Raw genomic sequence first — 21726 nt, forward strand, 5'->3', positions numbered from 1 at the left:
ATAGAATCACATGTTATAGTTGACTTTCTAAAAATTATCTTTAGGCTCTATTTCCTACTATATTTCCCATTAAAAATGTTTTCTTTACTTCCCTCTCATTCTATTTCTTTTTTCCCCTCATTTGACCAAATCTCCTTCTTTCCTTTTTGTCTTTGCTTTTTGGAGTTTGTGGCAATGGAGAGGGCGATACTCATGTGTTCTAATAAGACAGTTCCCTTTGTACAATTCAGAAAAAAATTGAGAAATGCTGCCTTTTGTATAGAAAACTACTGATGGCCAGTAGAGTATTAGCTTGAGAAAACTTCTATAAGAAGTACATGATTCTGCCTGAGCAAAGTCAGGGGTGTTCATCTTTGGCAGTAGGGGTTGTTGTTGCTAGGTGTCATTGAGTCAACTCTAACTTATAGCAACTCCATGTGATAGAGTAGAACTGCTCTATACAGTTTTCTAGGTTATAATCTTTACCAGAGCAAATTGCTAGCTTTTTCTCCTACAGAGCTGCTAGGTTGGTTTGAACTGCCGACCTTTCAGTTAGCAGCTGAGCACTCAACCATAGCACCATCAGGGCAGTAGGGGTTATAAAAGTTAAGTTGGAACTGGCTGTGAAACATCAAGGTAGAGGTGTTCTGTAGGAACTATCTGGAGTACACAAGGAAGGTCTGACTGCAGCTATGCATTTGGGCATTCATGGTTTATGTATGGTATTTTGAGCCATGGGAGTGGGTAAAATTGTCTAGGCTGAGTGGCCAGGCTCAGGGCCAAGCCTTGCAGAGAAGGATGACAACATTTAGAGGTGAGCAGAGAAAGAATCAAAACAGAGAGTAGGAAGGAGTAATCTGAGGAGCTGAAGGAGAACTAAGAGGAGCAAGAGTGATTCAAGGAGGAGAGGTCTACTGTGCTGAATGCTTCTGAGAGGCTGTATAAAATGGGAACCGAGACGTGACATTTGATTTGACTTCTAGGGTCAGGTGGTGGGACAGAAGCTTCATTCGAAGTTATGTTTGAATGAATTTTGCAGCTGTCTTAGGACAGACTATGGACCTAACAGTAGGACAAATTGGGTCTGCTGGATGACCCACTCAACCTGAAAGAGCTAAAGTGCTTGGTTAAATATACATATTTAAAAACTCTTATAAATGCATCCTTGAGGTGGAATGGAAGTAAGGATTATACAGACTCCAAAAATGAAGTAAAACCAGAAAACCTGGGAGGTGAGTAAACACCAAAGCTGGCTTTTGCCCTGAGGGGTTTGCTGAACTGCAGAGATTTTAAGGTTTTTTTTTTTTTTTTTTTTTTTTTTTTGCGGGGGGGAGGATTTTTCCAGAGATTTTTGAGGTCTAGAGGACAGATGAAAACATCTAGGACCTGCCTACAGTGGGAAACCTAGAGGATTTTCCTGCAGAAATGTGGAGCTCAAAAGGCTATACACTCAGAATAAGGGTAAATAAGGAAAAGGCCTGCCATGCAAAAGGAAACTTGTTTATCTTGATCTTGGCAGTGGACAGAGGGGAAAAAAATTCCCTGATGATTTGTAACCACAAGCTGGTCTCAAATGGTTTCTGTCTGAATTCTTCTATCTGTTGGCCTGAAAAACCTCAAGCATCAAATTTAATTTAAGCGGTCTTGGGTTGATAGTGCTCTTAGATAGCTGAAAGAATCAAAAGCAAATTCTTTCTAAGTACTTCAACTTCAACCAGACTTCAAACAATCTTCACAGATAAAGTCTTAAGGAAAAATGAGCAGTTACATTTAAAATTTAGAAAGCAAACAAAGAAGTAAGGCACGATGATTGACAATCAGCACAAACAAAAAGCAGAAACAAGCCCTGAAAGATTGCAGGTATTGTAATTTTAAGACTTGAATGTAAAACAATTGTTTATTATGTCTAAGCAAATAAAAGAGAAGCAAAGCATGATCAAGAACAGGAAACCTTAAAGAACAACTGGGCAGATTTGAGAGAGAACCAAATAGAACCCTTAAAAAGGGGAATTCTAACACTTGAAATTTAACACTCAGTAGATAGATTAAATGTTAGATGAGATTCAACTGAAGAGAGAATTTGTCAACTGGAAGAAACTATTAATAATGCAGTTCTGAGAGATAAAAAGGAGTAAATTATAAAAGGGAAGCTAAGACCACAAGGGAGCCAAGATGGCAGAATAGCTAGATGCTTCCAGCAATCCCTCTTACAACAAAGACCCAAGAAATCAAGTGAAACGATTATATTTATGAAAAGCTAGGAGCCCTGAACATCAAAGGCAAAGTCAGAAAACGGACTGAGTGGAAGGGGGAGAAAGAGATGGTTCAGAAATGGAGAGGAGTTGCCGGACCTGAATTGCTGAGATCCCTCAGGCACCATTCCTGGGAGCAGCTGTGGTGGGCTGGTAGTAGCGGTAGTAGTGTTCAGCTGCAGTTTCCTCAGGGAGAAACAGCCAGCTTCACAGCCTACTCACACCTTTGGAACCAGAGAAGAATGGCGCTCTTGGCAAAAGCTAAGTACTTGCGTATATTTAACCACACTCGCTGCCCCCAAGCTAGCTTCAGTGCCTGTTCATTTCCCTGGACCTGAAATAGGCCCATTTGAGCACCCTGTGCCATGCTCCCGGACTTGGAGAAGGAATAAATTCACAACAGGTGGAAAGATAATTTGCCAGCTCCACTAACCTGGGCACCTCAGGGCAGAAGCAGCTCCTGTCCAGGCATAAATGGTCCATGAACTTTGAATACCTTTCCCCCCTGCATGGACCTGTGTGGGCCTATTTCAGGAGAATAGGCCCTTGCTGGCAGACTGCAACTGTTTAAGCTGTGCAGTGAAGAGATGGGTGTTTGATATTTGACACCACTTTGCCTATTAAACAGGGTCCTCATCTACCCACATCAGGGGCCTAGGGACTGGTGGCTCGACACCCAGCCACCCACAACAGGGGTCCAAGGATAACTGGTACCTCCCAGTCCTTACAACCAAAAACATTTGGTGCCCATGGTCCATCTGCAGAACCCACCCACCTGCACGCTTTAGGGAACAGGGACGTGCTTTCCTCAGAGACACTTAGGGGATGGATCTCAGCCCCCTGCCTTGTTCAGAGTGTGATCCCCTGCTGCAACCAGATACCGGTACCAACACCAAACACCCCTGCCCCTCTAAGACTGTAGGACAGAGGCTGTACCACATACTTGATGACCAGCTACCTGAACACCTGAGCTGAATCCACACAAGAAAAGCAAATGGACTCATAAGCTCATATACCTGATAACAGCTCTAGCCATCTGGTGACAGGATGTCAGAGCTCCAAAGGTGAAAATAATCAAGCAACTCACTCAAGCAATACATTGGGGCATATCAAAACTAAACAAATCAAGAAACTAGGATACAGTAAGCAAACATAAAATAAACTAATACAATATCTTGTAGATGACTTGGAGACAACAGTCAATATCAAACCACATAAAGAAACAGACCATGATCGCTTCAACAAGCTCTCAAAACAGAGAATCAAAGGATCTTCTGAATGAAGATGCCTTCCTGGAATTACTGGAAATAGAATTCGAAAGATTAATATACAGAGTTCTTCAAGACATCAGAAAAGAGATCAAGCAATATGCAGAACAAGCCAAGGAACACACAGATAAAACAGCTGAAGAAATTAAAAATGTTATTCAAGAAAATAATGAAAAATTTAATAAGCTGGAATAATCCATAGACAGACAGCAATCAGAAATTCAGAAGATTAACAACAAAATTACAGAATTAGACTACTCAATAGAAAGTCTGAAGAGCAGAATTAAGCAAGTGGAAGGCAGAATTGGTGACCTTGAAGATAAAGCACTTGGCACCAAAATATTTGAAGAAAAATCAGATAAAAGAATTTAAAACAATGAAGAAATCTTAAGAATCATGTGGGACTCTATCAACAGAAATAACCTATGAGTGATTGGAGTATCAGAACAGGGAGGGAAAACAGAAAATACAGAGAGAATTGTTGAAGATTTGTTGGCAGAAAACTTCCCTGATATTGTGAAAGATGAGAAGGTATCAATCCAAGATGCTCATTGAACTCCACATAAGGAAGGTTTTAAAAGAAAGTCACCAAGACATATTATAATCAAACTTGCTAAAACCAAAGATAAAGAGAGAATTATAAGAGCAGCTAGGGATAAACGAAAAGTCACCTATAAAGGAGAGTCAATAAGAATAAGCTTGGACAACTTGGCAGAAACCATACAGTCATGAAGGCAATGGAATGACTTATATAAAGCATCAAATGAAAAAAAATTACCAGCCAAGAATCATATATCCAGCAAAACTCTCTCTCAAATATGAAGGTGAAATTAAGACATTTCCAGATAAACAGAAGTTTAGGGAATTTGTAAAAACCAGAACCAAAATTATAAGAAATACTAAAATGAGTTCTTTGGTTAGAGAATCAATAATATCAGATATCAACCCAAGACTAGAACACTGGACAGAGCAATCAGATGTCAACCCAGATAGGGAAACAGCAAAAATAAATCAAGATAAAAAAAAAAAAAAAACACCCAAAACAGGGAAACAGCGATGTCATTATGGAAAAGAAGACAACATTAAAATAATAAAGAGGGTCAAAGAAATGTAGTCATAGATCTTTCATATGGAGAGGAAGACAAGGCAATATAAAGAGGTAAAAAACCAAACCTACTGCTGTCAAGTCGATTCCGACTCATAGCGACCCTATAGGGCAGAGTAGAACTGCCCCATAGAGTTTCCAAGGAGTGCCTGGTGGATTTGAACTGCCGACCCTTTGGTTCACAGCTGTAGCACTTAACCACTATGCCACCAGGGTTTCCAAAGAAATAAAAGTTAGGTTTAAACTTAGAAAAATAGGGGTAAATATTAAGGTAACCACAAAGGAGACTAACTCTCCTACTTATCAAAATAAAATACGAGGAAAAAATAGAGACTCAGCAGAAACAAAATCAACAACAATGAAGAAGAGGAAAAGATAGTATATAAACTACTCACCACAAAAAATTAAGTGGGAAATAGAATCTGTCAACAACACACAAAAAAAAGACATCAACATGACAGCACTAAACTCGTACGTATCTGTAATTATGCTGAACGTTAATGGACTAAATGCACTGATAAAGAGTCGGAGAGTGGCAGAATAGATTAAAAAAACGATCTGTCTATATAAAAAAAAAAATTTTTTTTTTTTTTTTTTTACTGCCTACAAAAGACTCACCTTAGACTTAGAGACACAAACAAATTAAAACTCAAAGGATGGAAAAAAATATATCAAGCAAAAGGGAAGTTAAGAGATATAGAGAATAGAGAGAGAGAGTGAACTACCTACACATTTAAATTGGATTTCCTTCCAGAATGGAAGGATAAAGAGAATGGGGACAAGGTAATATTCAAAAAGTTAAATTCTGATAATTTCCTACAATTGCTGAAAATGATTCCTCAGATTCAAGAAGCCTAACAAATCCACAGCAGAATATATAGAAATAAATCCACCATCCTTTATTATAGTAAAATTGAAAAATACCAAAAGTAAAAAAATAAATAAATAAAAGGGATGGGTGAGAGGGAGAGAGAAGATATTAAATGCAGCCAGAGAGAAAAGCAGATACCCTACAAAGAAACAATAAATAACCTGATGATTGACTTCTAAATAGCAACAATGGAGAAAGAAGATAGTGGGAAAATATCTTTAATATGCTTAGAAAATTGTGAACCTAAAATTGAATACTCAGAGAAATGATCTTTCAAGAATGAAGGTGAAATAAGGACAATTTCAGGCAAACAAAAACATACAGAGTTTACTCTCAATGCCCTCACTATAAGAAATCTAGAAGAAATAGTCCAGGCAGAAGGAAAATGATCCCTGATAGAAAATGTTAGATGCAAGAAAGAATGGTAAACAAAGATAGTGACAAATATGTAAGTGAAATAAGAAAATGTGGACTTTATAAAATAATTATAATAAAAAATATCTACTTTATATATGTGTATGTGTGTAGGGAAATGGCAAAACAGGCTAAAATGAAAATCTAGATCATAATAGCACATTAACTGGGATGTGAAGTGATAGGAGCCATACCCTCCTATGGAACTTCTTAGAAAGGAAAATAAAGATACTAACTTTCTATAGTCTGCAAAATTTAGTCTATATGTGTAAATAGCCTTGGTAACCATTAAAATGACAGAGGTAGAGTACAGATCTTTCAAACTAGGAAAGAAAAAACAAATGAAATGAGAAAAAGAAAAAAAAAACTTAATTTTTAAAAAAGACAAGAAGTGAGGCTCACCCTCCAGCCAAAGATTGAACAAGCCCATAAAATAAAATGAGACTAAATGGGCACACCAGCCACAGGGGCAAGGACGAGAAGGCAGGAGGGAACAGGAAACCTGGTAATGGGGAACCCAAGGTCGAGAAGGGGAAGTGTTGACATGTTGTAGAGGTGGCAACCAATGTCACAAAACAATATGCATATTAATTGCTTAATGAGAAACTAATTTGCTCTGTAAACCTTCATCTAAAGTACAATTAAAAAAAAAAGACAAGAAGGTGTGATGGTGGGGTACACAGAGGAAGAAATAAAAATGGATCCATCGGAAAGTAAATAATAAGGTAGAAGCAATAAATTCAAATGTATTATTAACCACAATAAAAGGAAACGGACTAAACTCCAGAGTCAAAAGACCATGTGATGGTTAAAGTTGTGTGTCAACTTGGCTGGCTATGATTCTCAGTGGTTTGGCAGTTATGACGTAGCTTGGCAGCTATGTAATGATGTAATCACCTCCATAATGAGATCTGATATAATGTAATCACCTCAATGATGAGATCTGCTATGAGCAGCCAATCATGTTGCTGTAAAAAAAAATTAGCGTAGCACACTTAGTAGAGTACCTCAAGTGGTGAGAGAGCAGATGGAGAACAAACATAGAAGGTACATGTTATTTGCATAAAAATACAGTATTTAAGCAAAACTATTTACAGGAGTTAAAAAATCACCTCATAATGATAAAAGATGCAATTAACTGGAAAAATATAAAAATTTTAAACCTGTATGTCCCTAATAACATACTTGCAAAGCAAACAGGCAAAATTTTGACACAACTATAAGGAGAAATCGAAAAATCCATGATAAAACCGAAACAACCAAACCCATCGCCATCAAGTCAATCGCCATCAAGTCAATCCCAACTCATAGCAGCCCTATAATACAGAGCAGAACTGCCCCAGAGGGTTTCCAAGGAGCACCTGGTGGATTTGAACTGCCGACCTTTTGGTTAGCTGCCAAATTCTTAATCACTACGCCACGAGGGTTTCCAAAATCCATGATAATAATGGAAAAATTTAAAACAACTCTCTCAATAAGTATTGGAAAATGCAGATGAAAGAAATAAGTAAAATATAGAAGGAGCCCTGGTGGCGTAATGGTTAAGAGGTCAGGAAATACAGAAAATTTGAACAGCAAATGATATAACTGACATTTTTAAAACATTGCACTCAAATTCGCACATCTTCTTTGTATGCATATAGAACAATGAAGAAGTGCTAGCCAAAAAGTTAGCCCTAAGATCAAGGCCATAGAGACTATTCTCTCTGACTGTAATGCAATTCAGTAAAAAATCAACAACAAAGATATAAGTAAGAAACCCAATGTGTTTGGAAATAATAATTTAAAAAACCTTCTAAGCAACTCTTGCATCAAAGAGAAAATCATGATAGAAATTAGAAAATAAATAGAACTGAAAGAAAATGAAAATACAATATACCAAAACTTGAGGAATTCCACCAAAATGTATTAACAGAAAATTTATATACCAAGAAAAGAGGAAAGCTGAGAATTTATGAGCTAAGCATCTAGCTTAAGAAGTTATGAAAAAGAACATCAGAATAAACCCAAAGCAAGTAGAAACAAAAATATAAGCAGAAATTAATGTAACAGAAAACAAATATACAATAGATAAGATTAACAAAACCAACAATTAATTCTTTGAAAAAAGACTAATCAAATCGATGTCTCTAACAGATTTATCGAGAAAGATGGGTACAGATGCATCAGAATTTAAACAAATATTATGAATAACTTTGTCAATTTGAAAACTTACATAAAACGGAAAAATTCCTAGTGAAATACAAATTAACAACACTCACTCAACAAGAAATAGAACATCTGAAAATTCTTCATCCCTAAAAGAAAATTAATTAATAATTTTAAATTTTCCAACAAAGAAAACACCGGGCCCAAACAGTTTCTTAGGTAAGTTCTATCAATCTGTCAAACAAAGAAAGTATTCCAATATTGCATGAACTCTTATGGAAGATAGAAAAGCAGAAGACACTCCCTAACTCTGGTGAAAGGTGCAACTATAAAAATTTGAGAATAATATAGGAGAATATCCCTGTGACCTTAAGATAGAGAGCAATTTCTTAAAAAGATGTAAAATATGCTCTGAATGGAGAAAGTCACTGAAAATTCAACTAAATTAAAATAGAGAATTTAGATCACTGTAATCACTTTGGAAAATATTTTGGCATTACCTACCAAATTTGAGCATGCATATATCTTATAAACCTGAAATTTTATGTATATATGCTTAACAGACTCTTGCACACTTGGGTGCATCAGAAAACATATAAAGAATGTGCATGAAAACATAGTTCAAAATCACAAAAACCTAGAAACAACCCAAATGCCCAATAACAGTAACACAAATAAAGTGTGGCATATTCCCACACTGGAATATTATAGAACAGTAGAAAGAACACACCAATGCCATAGTCATCTATGTAGGAGAGCTTCAAAAGCACACTGTGGACATCAGAAACAAATTACAGACAATTTCATACAGTATGATTCCATTTATATAAAGCTCCAAAACTGGCAAAAATAAGAGGCATGCAGGCCATTTTTCATTGATTCTAAAACATATCTTTTTTTCACATTTTAATCTCTTTAAGTTTGGGATGCATCTTATAATCAGTGGTGTTTTACAATTACATTTGGCAGCACTTTTTCCTTTCTTAACATGCGTGAAACAATGACACATCTTACAACTGTTGGGGGCTTAGCCTCAATGAAATGTGGTTGTTCTTGTTTGGTGCCGTCAAGTCGATTCTGACTCAGTGACCCTATGTACAACAGAAGGAAACATTACCTGGTCCTGCACCATTCTCACAATCGCTGCTGTATTTGAGCCCATTGTTGCAGCCACTGTTTCAACCCATCTCTTTTTCTGTGGTTTAAAAAAAAAAAAAAAATCTATTGCTATCAAGCTGATCCCAGCTCATAGCAACGCTAAAAGACAGAGTAGAACCATCCCATAGGGTTTCCAAGGAGTGCCTGGTGGATTTAAACCGCTGACCTTTTGGTTAGCAGCCATAGCGTTAAACCACTATGCCAAGAGAGTTTAAAAGAAAAGCAGCAGAACGATTGACACAAAATTTGGAATCACGATTACCTATGTAAGGGAGGAGAGGACACGTAGGGAGGTTCTAAAGAACTGGCAATGTGCTATTTTTTCACCTAGGTTGTGAGTATATGGGTATTCATTTTATTTTATTATTGTTCTTTAAACAGTTTAGACTCTTGTATGTATGGTATTTTTCACAATTGAAAAAAAGACAGTGTAAAAGGAAGGTGAGAAAGTGGCGACAACATGTATAAATGACTCAGGAAGCTGCACAGTGAAATGGGCAAGAGAGACAGGCAGTAGCTAGGAATAAGCAATGGAAGATGTCACCAGGAAGCTGGGAGGGATCAGTTCCATCACAGCTGGAAGAACTGGACTTTCAGAGGAAAAGATGAACTTAAAGAATTTGCAGTGGAATTTTGTGCATGTTTTCCTTATAATGGTTTCTGTTTCCTCTGGGAGGAATTTATATATGGGGTGGGGAAGTTATTGAGAATGGCTGAGGTGAATGAATGGCCCGAAGGGGGTGGCATCTAAAGTGACAAACATTTATTCAGCAGTTACCCCATGTGTTATGGGCTGACTTGTGTTTCTCAGAAGCATATGTTGAAATCCTGGCCTGTATACCTATAAATATACAGGAATCAAATTGACTACATGTGTGGAAAGAGATGATGGAAAAGCTCAATATCATCTGTCAGAACAAGGCCAGGGGCCATTAGAACAGACCTTCAATTGCTTACATGGAAGTTCAAGTTGAAGCTAAAGAAAATTAGAACAAGTCTACAAGAGCCAAAGTATGACCTTGAGTATATTCCACCTGAATTTAGAGACTATCTCAAGAATAGATTTGACTCATTAAATACTAATGATCGAAGACCAGAAGAGCTGTGGAATGACATCAAAGACATCATACATGAAGAAAGCAAAACCACATTAAAAAGGCAAGAAAGAAAGAAAAGACCAAAATGGATGTCAGAAGAGATTCTGAAAGTTGCTCTTGAACACAGGGTAGCTAAAGCAAAAGGAAGAAATGATGAAGTAAAAGAGCTGAACAGAAGATTTCAAAGGGCAGCTCAAGAAGACAAAGTATTAGAATGAAATACACAAAAACCTAGAGTTAGCAAACCAAAAGAGAGGAACACACTCAGTGTTTCTCAAGCTGAAAGAACTGAGGAGAAATTCAAGCTGCAATTTCAAGTTGTGATACTGAGCGATTCCACAGGGGAAATTTTAAATGATGCAGGAAGCATCAAAAGAAGATGGAAAGAATACACAGAGTCGGTGTACAAAAAAAGAATTGGTCGATGTTCCACCATTTCAAGTGGTAGCATATGATCAAGAACCAATGGCACTGAAGGAAGAAGTCCAAGCTACACTGAAGGCATTGGTAAAAAACAAAGTTCCAGTAATTGATGGATACAGCACTGGAAGTGCTCACTTGTCTATGCCAAGAAATTTGGAAGACAGCTACCTGGTCTACTGACTGAAAGAGATCCATATTTATGCACACTCCAAGGAAAGGTGATCCAACAGAATGCAGAAATTATTGAACAATATTACACACAAGTAAAATTTTGCTGAAGATCATTCAAAAGTGGTCGCTGCATCACATTAACAGGGAATTGCCAGAAGTTTCGCCCAGAGTCAGAAGAGGACATGGAAGGAGTGATATTATTTCTGATGTCAGATGGATCTTGGCTGAAAGCAGTGAATACCAGAAAGATGTTTACCTGTGTTTTATTGACTATGCAAAGGCATTTGACTGTGTGGACCATAACAAATTATGGATAACATTATGAACAGTAGGAATTCCAGAACACTTAATTGTGCTCATGCGGAATCTGTACATCGGCCAAGAGACAGTCATTCGAACAGAACAAGGGGATACTACATGGATTGAAATCAGGAAAGGTGTGTATCAGGGTTGTATGATTTATCATACTTATTCAGTCTGTATGCTAAGCAAATAATCTGAGAAGCTGGACTGTATGAAAAAGAATGTAGCATCAGAATTGGAAGAAGATTCACTGACAACCCACGATATACAGTTGACACAACTTTGCTTCCTGAAAATGAAGAGGATTTGAAGCTCCTATTGATGAAGATCACAGATACAGTCTTCAGCATGGATTACACCTCAACATAAAGAAAACAAAAATCCTCACAGTTGGACCAATTAGCAACGTCATGATAAATAGATAAAATATTGAAGTTGTCAAGGATTTCACACAATCAATGCCCATGCAAGCAGCAGTCAAGAAATCAAATGATGTATTGCATTGGGCAAGTCTGCTGCAAAAGACCTCTTCAAAGCGTTAAAAAGCAAAGATGTCACTTTAAGGACTAAGGTGCACCTGACCCAAGCCACAGTGTTTTCCATCGCCTCGTATGCATGCAAAATGAATAAGGAAAAGCTGGACAATGAATAAGGAGGACCAAAGAAGAACTGACACCTTTGAGTTATGGTGTTGGAGAAGAGTATTGAATATACCGTGGACTGCCAGAAGAAGGAACAATCTGTCTTGAAGGAAGTACAGCCAGAGTGCTCCTTAGAAGGGAGGATGGCAAGACTTTGTCTCACATACTTTGGACATGTTATAAGGAGGGACCAGTCCCTGGAGAAGGACATCATGCTTGGTAAAGTAGAGGGTCAGTGAAAAAGAGGGAGCCCCTCAATGGGGTGGATTGACACAGTGGCTGCGGCAACAACAGGCCCAAGCATAACTATTGTGAAGATGGCACAGGACCAGACAGTGTTCCATTCGGTTGTACACAGGGTCACTATAAGTCGGAACTGACTTTATGGCATCTGATAAGAACGTACCTATAAATATGATCCTGCTGTGAAATAGGGTTTTCTTTGTTACATTAAGTAGGTCATACCTAAGTAGAGTGGCTTCTAAATCTTATCACTTCCAAGTTATAAAAAGTGCAGAATAGACACACACATACACACACACGGGGGAAGACTGACACCGTGTGAGGACGACTACAAGCCAAAGAACCAAGGAATACCCAGGCCTACTGACAAAGAAGAAGTCGGCATGGCCGAGACCCGGATTTGGATGTTTAGCCTCCAGAACTGTGAGGAAATAAATTTGTTCTTTAAAGCCACCCACTTGTGGTATTTGTGTTACAGCAGCAGTAGGTAACTGAGACAACTGTGACAGGTACTAAAGTAAGAGCTTTCAATCCATTTTTTCATGTGTCCCTCTCCTCAAAGCTATGAGATATGTATTCTCTCAGGACGCCCATTTTCAAGGTAAGGAAGTGGAGATTTTTCAAGGTTAAACAACTTGCTATTAGACAGCCTCAGAGCTGGGACTTAAATGCTAGCAGGTCAACTGCAGTGCCTGCATACTCAACCGTTGGCATGAAATGTAGTCCTGTGCTTGGAAGGGTGGTCGCGGATGGAAAGTGTATTAGAGAATAAAAGAAAAAGCTGACCAAAGTAAAGGAGTGAGAATATCAGTCTTCTCCGAGCTGTGCAATCTGTCCCAGGAAGCAGAATGGAGCTGGGTGTTCCACAGTCTCCAGGATAGACTTTCCTCCTAGAAATAAAATCTGTTTGAGCTTTAGGCAAAAAGACTGTGACTGGCCAGAGTGGCAGCAAAGGTCAACAATTAAAACATCGACTGAAATCCACTCTCCCTGTTTCCTTTTTTGTTGAAGCTAGGTGTAAGTTGTGGGCTGAGTGGGGGTGACACCTGCTGGGCTCTGGGAATGAGTCTGGGCAGGATCTAGCTCTTTTCATATGTTGTCCCCCACTGGCCTCTGCTGGCAATCAGTGGCAACACTCAGGAATCTGCAAACAGCTCTGTTGTTAGCTGCCGGCAAGTCTGCCCCTACTCTGGAGATGCAGGGAACAAGATGCTGCCTGGTTCTTGATCAGTTGCAGATCGGACGATTATGATCCATACGATTTTCACTGACTGATTTTCGGAAGTAAATTTATAGGCCTTTCTTCTTAGTCTGTCTTAGGAAAACCCACCGAAACCTCTTTAGCATCATAAAGCATTGACAGGAAACTGAACCCCAGGTCCTTGCCACTGAACTACCACTGCTCCCATGCAAACAGTTCTACTGGGGAGAGGTGGAAGAACCTACTGGGCTCCAATGGGGGAGCATGGCAACCCCACCTTTCTCCCACACAGACACACGTTTTGAATCAATGGTACAGTCATCTTTACTCTTTGCCATTCTGGGACTATAAAGGTGTTTCAAAACTTGCTTCAGTTGTTTTCATCCTTTAAATAACCGTGTTTCATCTGACGCCTTCTCAAAAATGATGCTTCCCCAGATCCAGGAATACGAGAATTAAAAAGCAAGTTTTGATGACTTAACACTGGTTCGTTCATCATTTAGTGTTTTCAAAAATTGTACACTTACTATATGCTTGGAAAGGCTCTTCCCCCCCAATATTTTAAAACCATGATTTCCTTTTTGAAAACCCAAGGACCCCACCATCTGGTTACAGTGCTTTTGCAAGAATATTTATTTTTATTTTCAAATGTAACTTCTTATTAAACAAATCAGTAGTTCACGCTCTTAGAAAATTTCCTTTGTTATATATTTGGGACAAAATGTTCAAAAGTAATATAGGACTCCCTTGAGTTAAAAAGCATAAATAAATTCTAGGAAAAAAACATTACTCTCATTGAGAACTCTACCAATTCCCAGTCATCTCTGCTGGGCAGGATGTGTGGCTTTGAGGTGTCTCAGTGAATCCAAAATAGGTGCGCTCCAGGGCCTTCGGTGCCCTGACTTTTGGGTGAGCCCCAGGCCCTCTTTAGGAGTGGCCACATGATCATTTAAAATGCATTTCAGATCATAATACCCCTCTAGTTTACCTGTTGGCAATGAGTTGATCTGATTCCGACTCATCACAACCCCACAGGACAGAGTACAACTACCCCATAGGGTTTCCAACGAGTGGATGGTGGATTCAAACTGCCAACCTTTTGGTTAGCAGCCATACTCTTAACCACTGCGCCACCAGGGCTCCCCCTCTAGTTTGGGAGAGGCTAAATACCAAACCACTGGTATTAGACTAAAATAGAGATCCCTTATCAGCTTTACAAGGCTGCTGTGGAGTGACCCATGCCAAGCCCTCCAGGCCTTTTGTCGGTCCCCTTCCCTTCCCCTCCAGCTGTCTGCACTTGCATTCTTTAAACCAAACACAAACCGAACGCTGTGCCATGGAGTCGATTCTGACTCATAGTGACCCTATAGGGATCCTTCAAATCTCAGCTTACATGGTAGCTTCTTGTTTTATTTCAGGAGGCACAACATTCTGTTTATTTCAACATTTTGTTTACTTCCTTCACAGCACTTATTGTTGCTGTTAGCTGCCATGGAGTCGGCTCTCAACTCATGGCAACACCACGCATCACCAGATAAAATGCTGCCGGATTCTGCACCATTCCCGTGACCAGTTTTGGATTGGGCCATTGTGATCCACACGGTTTTCACTGGCCGATTTTTGGAAGTAGATCACCAGGCCTTTCCTCCTAGTCCATCTTAGTCTGGAAGCTCCACAGAAACCTGTTCAGCACCGTAGTAACACGCAAGCCTCCACTGACAGACAGATGGTGGCTGCACTTGAGGTGCGTTGGCCGGAAATCTGTAATAATTGTGTTTGTTCATTTCCTGTCTCCATCCTTAGGCATCATCCCCATCAGGGTAAATCCTTGTCCATCTTGCCCTTGCTGTATTCGCAGTGCCTAACAGGCACACATTTATCAGCGAGTGAGGTGAGCAAAGGAATGCATTGAGAGAGAGATGAGTGACATCAAAGCCATTCCATGCAGATCCCAGCACACAGCCCATTCCGTAATTATAAGGAAGCTCCATCCTTGTCTTATGGCACAGGAAGCAGAGGGGGCGGTGGCTTGGATCAGGCTGCCAGAGTCACGCTTTCATCTGTGGCTTACACTAGCCGTCTAAATCACTGTCTCCGTGTTTCCCTACTTTGAGAACACCAGGGAAGCAGAGCCAGCCACAAACCACTGCTTGGGAGAGCATGGAGGGCAGAAAATGAAACACAGGTCTTATGGATTGAGTCGTGTCCCCTCTAAAAGATATGTTGGAGTCTTAATCCCTGTACCTGTGAATGTGACTTTGGGTTTTGTTTTGTTTTTTGCAGATGTTACCAGTTAAGTTAAACATGGTCATACGGGAGCACGGTGGCCCCTAATCCTAACCCCTTCTGAGTGGTGTCTCATAAAAGGAACGGAAACAGTCACACCAAGAAGACACCACATGAAGATCTGTGTGTCAAGGAACACCAAGAAATGACCAGAAGCTGATACAAGGAAGGACCATCCCCTTGGAGCCAACACAGCGAAAGACAGAGCACAGCCCTACCCATACTGTGAATTTGGACTTCTACCCTCCAGAACTGTAAAAAAGTAAATTTCTTATCTTTAAAGCCACCCACTTTGTGGTATTTTCTTGTGGCTGCCCTAGGAAACTAAGGTAGCAGGCATGCTAACTCAACAGGCCTTATCATTTAATCAGGTGTGTAGATAATGATCCAGGATACAAACCAAACAAACAGTTACCATGGCTTCTATTCCCATTCAAGGTGACCCCATGTATATCTGAGTAGAACTGTGCTCCGCAGGGTTTTCCATGGCTGATTTTCCAGAAGTAGAATGCTAGACCTTTCTTCTGAGGTACCTCTGGGTGGCCTCGAACCTCCATTCTTTGGTTAGCAGCCCAGCTCATTAACTGTTTGCACCACCCAGGGACTCTAGGATGCAAACACTGGCTACTAAACCAAGTAGTAACACTTTGTGTTGATCCACTGCCGTTCCCTTGGAAGGGCACCAGCACAGTCCCATAGGCTCAAAGCCCTGAACGAGTATGCAGGGAGGCATGTTCACAGTCCCATTTTACAAATGGAAAAATAATGAGCCTGTGGTCAGTAACCTGGAGAACTACTTCTGGGCAGCAGGTTAATGCCTGCCTCCGGGGGTTCTCGTCCCCATCCTCCCTGGCAGATCATCAGAGCCTGAGCAAGGGAAAATAAACTCAGAACTGTCATCAGTTCATAATCTGTGACTTGGGGAAGCTTGATGAGAGCTGTCCCCAAGAGAGGTAGTGAGAGCTGAAATGCTTGATTGGCTCTGGGTAGACCTGAATCAGACATCATGGGACAGTTTTCCCCTGATGTCCACTTGTAAGTGTGACTGACTCAACAGAATTTCCTCTGTGGTAGTTAGCCTATCTCCTGGGCAAGATCCTGGCACTGGACTGAGGAATGATCCATAGAGAGGGCGGTCATGCCCATATGAAATGTCCAAGAGCCTCCTGTGCAGGGGCTGCCCTCAGGGCAGGTTGATCTGGGGGTTCTTCAGGAAGGTGGCCAGTTTTTGAGCTACAGCATCCAGTTCAACCGAGTTGGCATACCGAAGGAGGTTGCTCTTTCGCACGAAATAGTGTCTCAAAAAGTGCTGGCTCACACACTTGTGCAGTTTCTGTACCAGGCGCAGGAGTGATTTGCTGAAAACCTTCCAGTCCTTGGAGTGAGGGTATTTCTCACAAGTCCAAAAGAGCACTGTCTGAGGAAGGAAGAGATCGGTGTCAGACAGTGGTTTGAGCCATTGAAGGGAATCTCTTCAGAGGCATAATTGAGTTTACACTAGGGAAAGAGGGAGCAAGGAGTCCCCCAGGGCAAATGGTTTCTGCTATGAATTCATGATCCTCAACCAGGGGTGACTCTCAGCCTTGCCCACCTAGCCTCCTCCGCCTCTTTGTTGATTTATTCTTTCATTCTACATGGACATTTCCAATGATCACCATTCCCCTTAAATTGGCAATACCCTACCCCCGTCAGATGCCTTTGCCTTAGACTTTACAGGAAAATAGAAACTCTCAACCTCCCCAACTAGACAAGCCTGCTCCATCTGCATCCTCCTATCTTCCTGCTGGGGCTAATCCTTCTGCTGAGCTCTGAGTCTAGTCTTGCTGGAACTGTATATGATTGATTACCCTCCTCCTCACTATTTAAAAAAAAAAAAAAACATTCAAAGCTCTCCTACTCCTTCATCCCTACATCTGCCTCCTACTTAACTCTTGTTTTTAGCTGTCATCCATCCTAATTTGGAAGCTCTGCTACAACCTGTTCAGCATCATAGCAACGCGCAAGCCTCCACTGACAGATGGGTGGTGGCTGTGTATGAGGTATGGTGGCCAGAATCAAACCTGGGTCTCACACGTGGAAGGCAAGAGTTCTACCACTGAACCACCAATGCCTCACCCTAACTCTTACCTCTCTGTAAATCCAGACTTCTCCAAAGAGTCATCTCTAGTTTGTCATTTCTCTGTCATTCCCTACTTCAATCCACTGCAATATGGATTCTTCTGCCATTAATCCTCAAAAGCTACTCTAATTAACATCCAATGATCTCCATGTTGCAAAACACCACAGGCCTTTTTTAACTTTCCCCTGATTACCTTTCAGCAGAATCTGACTCTCTTGTCCATACCCTTCCTCTTGAGCCATTCCTCACCTGCTTTCCAAGCTATCATACTCTCTTGGTTTTCTCTCAACATTACAGCTACTCTTTGGCAGACTTATTCTTTTCAATAAACCAAACCCGCTGACATCAAGTCGATTCTGACTCATAGCTACCCTACAGGACAGAGTAGGACTGCCCCTTAGGGTTTCCAAGGATTGGCTGGTGGATTCAAACTACCAACGTTTTGGTAGGCAGCTGACTTCTTAGCCACTGCACCGCCAGAGTTTGATCCTCCTTTATCTACTTCTAAATGTTGGCATTCTGAAGAGTTAGTCCTAGGCCCTCTTCTCCTCTCACTGCGTTCATTCCCTGGACACTCTAATCCGTGTCAGTGGCTTTACTTACTGCTAAATGCAGGTGACTTGCAATTTTTTTTTCTTTTTTCACCAGCCTAGTTTTCTCCTCTGACCTGCTTACTGGATATCTCTTAGATATCTAAAAGTTACTTCAATCTCAGCATGTCCAAACTGAACTCAAAGTCTTCCACCACAAACCTTGTCTACCTCCAGAGTTGTTTACCCTGTCAGTTTTGCAAGACACAAACCTCAGAGTCACCTCTCTCCCTCACCACCTCCTATCAAGTCCTGCCAATCTTTCTAAGTATTTCTCAAGTCTATCCCTTATCTCCATTCATCCTCATCCATGTGTCATCATATCTGACCCTGACCTCTACAACAGTTATCTAACCAATCTGCGTACACTTGTCTACTTTGCAGACAGAGTGATCTATTTCAAAAATAAAAATATATTCATTTTTATTCCCTCTTCTTTAAAACACCTTAAGGGCTGACTCTTGTTTGTCAATTAAAAATACATTCCTCAACATGGGGTGATTTGGTCTCTACTTTCCCTCCTAGCCTCATCTTGCCCCATATTCTCCCTTGTTCTCTCCATTGGGTCCACAATGAGTTCGTTTCATGCTTTCTTCTACCACAGATCCTCTGCACATCCTATTTTTTCTGGAGCACTCTTCTATCTCTGCTTTGCCCAGGAAACTTAAACACCAGGTCAGATTTCCCCTAATACACCCATGACACATACTCTTGGCCATGTACTTCTTATAAGAGGCAATGATCACATTAGTAAGGCTTTTTGTTGTCGTTGTGGTTATTTATGTACGTGATTATTTTATTTTTCTCATTACTCCTACTAGGGTATAAATTACATGAGAACAGGGAAATGTGTTTTTATGCACTGTTAGGTCACGAGCCCCCAGAAGAGGGAGTGGCCATGGGAGACAGTCGAATTTTATTGAATAAGTAATATGTTAATTATTTAATGTCATGGTTTAGATATTGAGTATATTTTGATTTAGATTATATTGTTTTGAGTAAATGAGTCAGAGATATTTTCATGCTCATCAAGATAATCTAGATAGGGAAAAAAAATAAACTCCACTTGTTAGTTAAAACATTTATCTCTGTAAACAAACTGAAGCTGTTAAGCCAATTACAGTCAAGCCTGTGTGCCTCTGAGTGGGTTTTAGGAATAAATGAGCCAAGGAAAAATAAGCTCCTGCTTAAGATGAAATAACTTTGGGGGAGAGCCTCTTCGGGAAGAAGGTGAGGCCCTAATAAGACTTAAGGTGAAAGGACGGCAGTTGGCACATGATTCCTGATGTTTTGTGACCCGACTTCCTCCACTTTCCCCAGACTGGAGCCTTGGCGAGGATTCAACACACTCAAGCCATCATCCAGGATGAGTGTCTAATACCACAGCCACATCCATCCCAAGGGAGCGAATGCCTAATTGTGGGGGAATTTTGTCCTTGGACCAAGGGTGGAAGGCCAGAGGGAAAGGCAGTTCTAATTCCATTCTTCTTCATAAGCAACTCCCCACCCCCTATGCCCAATCTTGAAAATACACAATTCTATGTGCTGGGGGCATGTGGAGAATGTTGAAATTCCAGAGAAGTGCCTCAGGGATGTGTAAATGAGATGCTCACAGATTGTCAGGCAAGTGAGGGAGGACAAGTTATCGGGAAAGATAAGAAAGCAAAGCAAAGGCCAGTGATTTTATGAAGAAAAAAAAAAAAGGTTGAATGATATGTGAAGTCATTCCTGCATTCAATCAAATACTTACTGAACAACTACTAAGGATAAAGCATTGGGTGATGTGTTGCTGTTTGTGACACAGAATGGCTTCTGACAGCTACCCTCTAGGATGGAGCAGAACTGCCCCATAGAGTTTATCAGAGCAGATTGCCAGGTCATTCTCTCATAGAGCCACTGGGTGGGTTTGAACTTTGCCAGTCTTTCGGTTAGCAGCTTGGTTGTCCCACCAGGGCTCCTTTTAATGGGAGAGGTATTTGCCCTTAAATAGGCTACACTAGTGTAAAAGGAAGAACATGGAACCCTTGAAGATGGTTCTGACCACTGAATGGGAGGAAGCACAGGTAGGAGAATGCAAGCAAGTCACCAACCAGGTGGCTGTCCCAGTGACCTGGGTTTACCTGCAGAGAAAGACAGCTGGTCCTCTCCGCTTAGGCCTGTTTGGGGTGAGGGAGAGGCACAGAAGCTCCTGGATGGATACAAGCTTGTCTGGGGTTGAGACCTCCCGTAAGAGCCTGACACCTCCCAATTCCAGTGTGCTTTGCATAGCTGCTGCATGAGCCTCCCACTCACTCTATGTGGTCCACAATTTGAGAAAGAGGTAGGTGGGAGTGTGATCAAAGACCGCTTCCTCAGGAAAGGCCCCCTGACCCAACAACCCAGGTCTAGCCCTGTTGCTCTGAGCCCTTACCCAGCCACGCTCCTCTCCTGCCTAGCACCCCCACTGTGCGTGATTCCACATGTACTGTTGGGATTGTCTGATCAATGTCTGTCTTCCCCATAGAACGTAAGCTTCAAGAAAGCAGGAACCACAACTCCAACTTCATCATTGTAACTCTGGGTGTCAAGCACTTAGCAGGTGCTAACGGAGGTGTTAAGCCTATAGTAGCCTCAATATACACTGAGGCTGAATGAATGAATGAGCAAGTGTATTAATGAATGTCCAATGTTGAGTTGGGGGCAAAAGGAGTCGGGGCTGGCAGAGTGATGAAAAATCCCTCCCTGATGATTTGGAACCTGGAAGTCCTTAAGCCTGGAAACATGTTTACGGCAATGTCCATGTGGTAACTTCTGTGTTTCCTGGTCTCCCTACTGCTTGCAGGCTCTGCGTGCGTGTGCATGTGTGGGCAGTTGCACTTGGTGCGTGAGTAGGGACTGAGTGAGTCATAACTCCAGAGAAAACATGAATTCATCAAAGGTTTGAACAATTCACAGGACTTCACCAAACTCTATTTCTCAAGGGCAGAGGCCACATTGTATAATTCGTTTCTGAACCTCAGCAGGGTTTCTGGCACACAGTGGGGACTCACAGTGGTTTGATGAATGAAATAAGTGTGGGGGCAGGGAGAGGGGAGGAGAAGAAGAAGGGAGGAGGGGGGAAAGGAAAGGGAAGGGGGACAGGAGGAGAAGGAGAAGGGCAGAGGAAGAGGAGAGAGGAGGGGAAGGAGGGAAAGGAGGAGGAAAGGGGAGAGGAACAGGAAGAGGAGGGGAGTGAGGAGGGGGAGGAGGAAAAGGAGAAGGGAGAGAAAGGGAAGAGAAGAGAAGAAAAGGGGAAGAAGGGAATGGGAGAAGGGAAGAGAGGGAAGCAGAGGGTATTTGCCACCCTGGCTCAGGGGTGTTGTGGATACACCCATACAGCCTGGTTTGTATATTTCCATAAGGAGTAGTAATTGGCAGGACGGCAAATATGGACACCAGCGCCCCACCCTGAACTCATTCCTCACGTACTCACACGTAC

At 41.1% G+C, this 21726-nt stretch overlaps 1 protein-coding gene across 3 annotated transcripts in view; it reads right to left on the reverse strand.

Moving 5' to 3' along the window:
* Window positions 1–12137: 12137 nt before the first annotated feature.
* The window catches only part of MAB21L3 (mab-21 like 3), a 78367-nt gene continuing 68778 nt past the window's right edge, over window positions 12138–21726 (reverse strand). For all 3 annotated transcript variants that reach the window (XM_049879999.1, XM_049880000.1, XM_049880001.1), the window contains one exon: window positions 12138–16977. In XM_049879999.1, coding sequence (XP_049735956.1) covers window positions 16744–16977 — 234 coding nt within the window. In that variant the 3' untranslated portion in view covers window positions 12138–16743. The remainder of the gene's footprint in view (window positions 16978–21726) is intronic.

Source organism: Elephas maximus, chromosome 3 (genome assembly GCF_024166365.1).
Source record: "Elephas maximus indicus isolate mEleMax1 chromosome 3, mEleMax1 primary haplotype, whole genome shotgun sequence".
NCBI classification, from domain to species: domain Eukaryota; kingdom Metazoa; phylum Chordata; class Mammalia; order Proboscidea; family Elephantidae; genus Elephas; species Elephas maximus.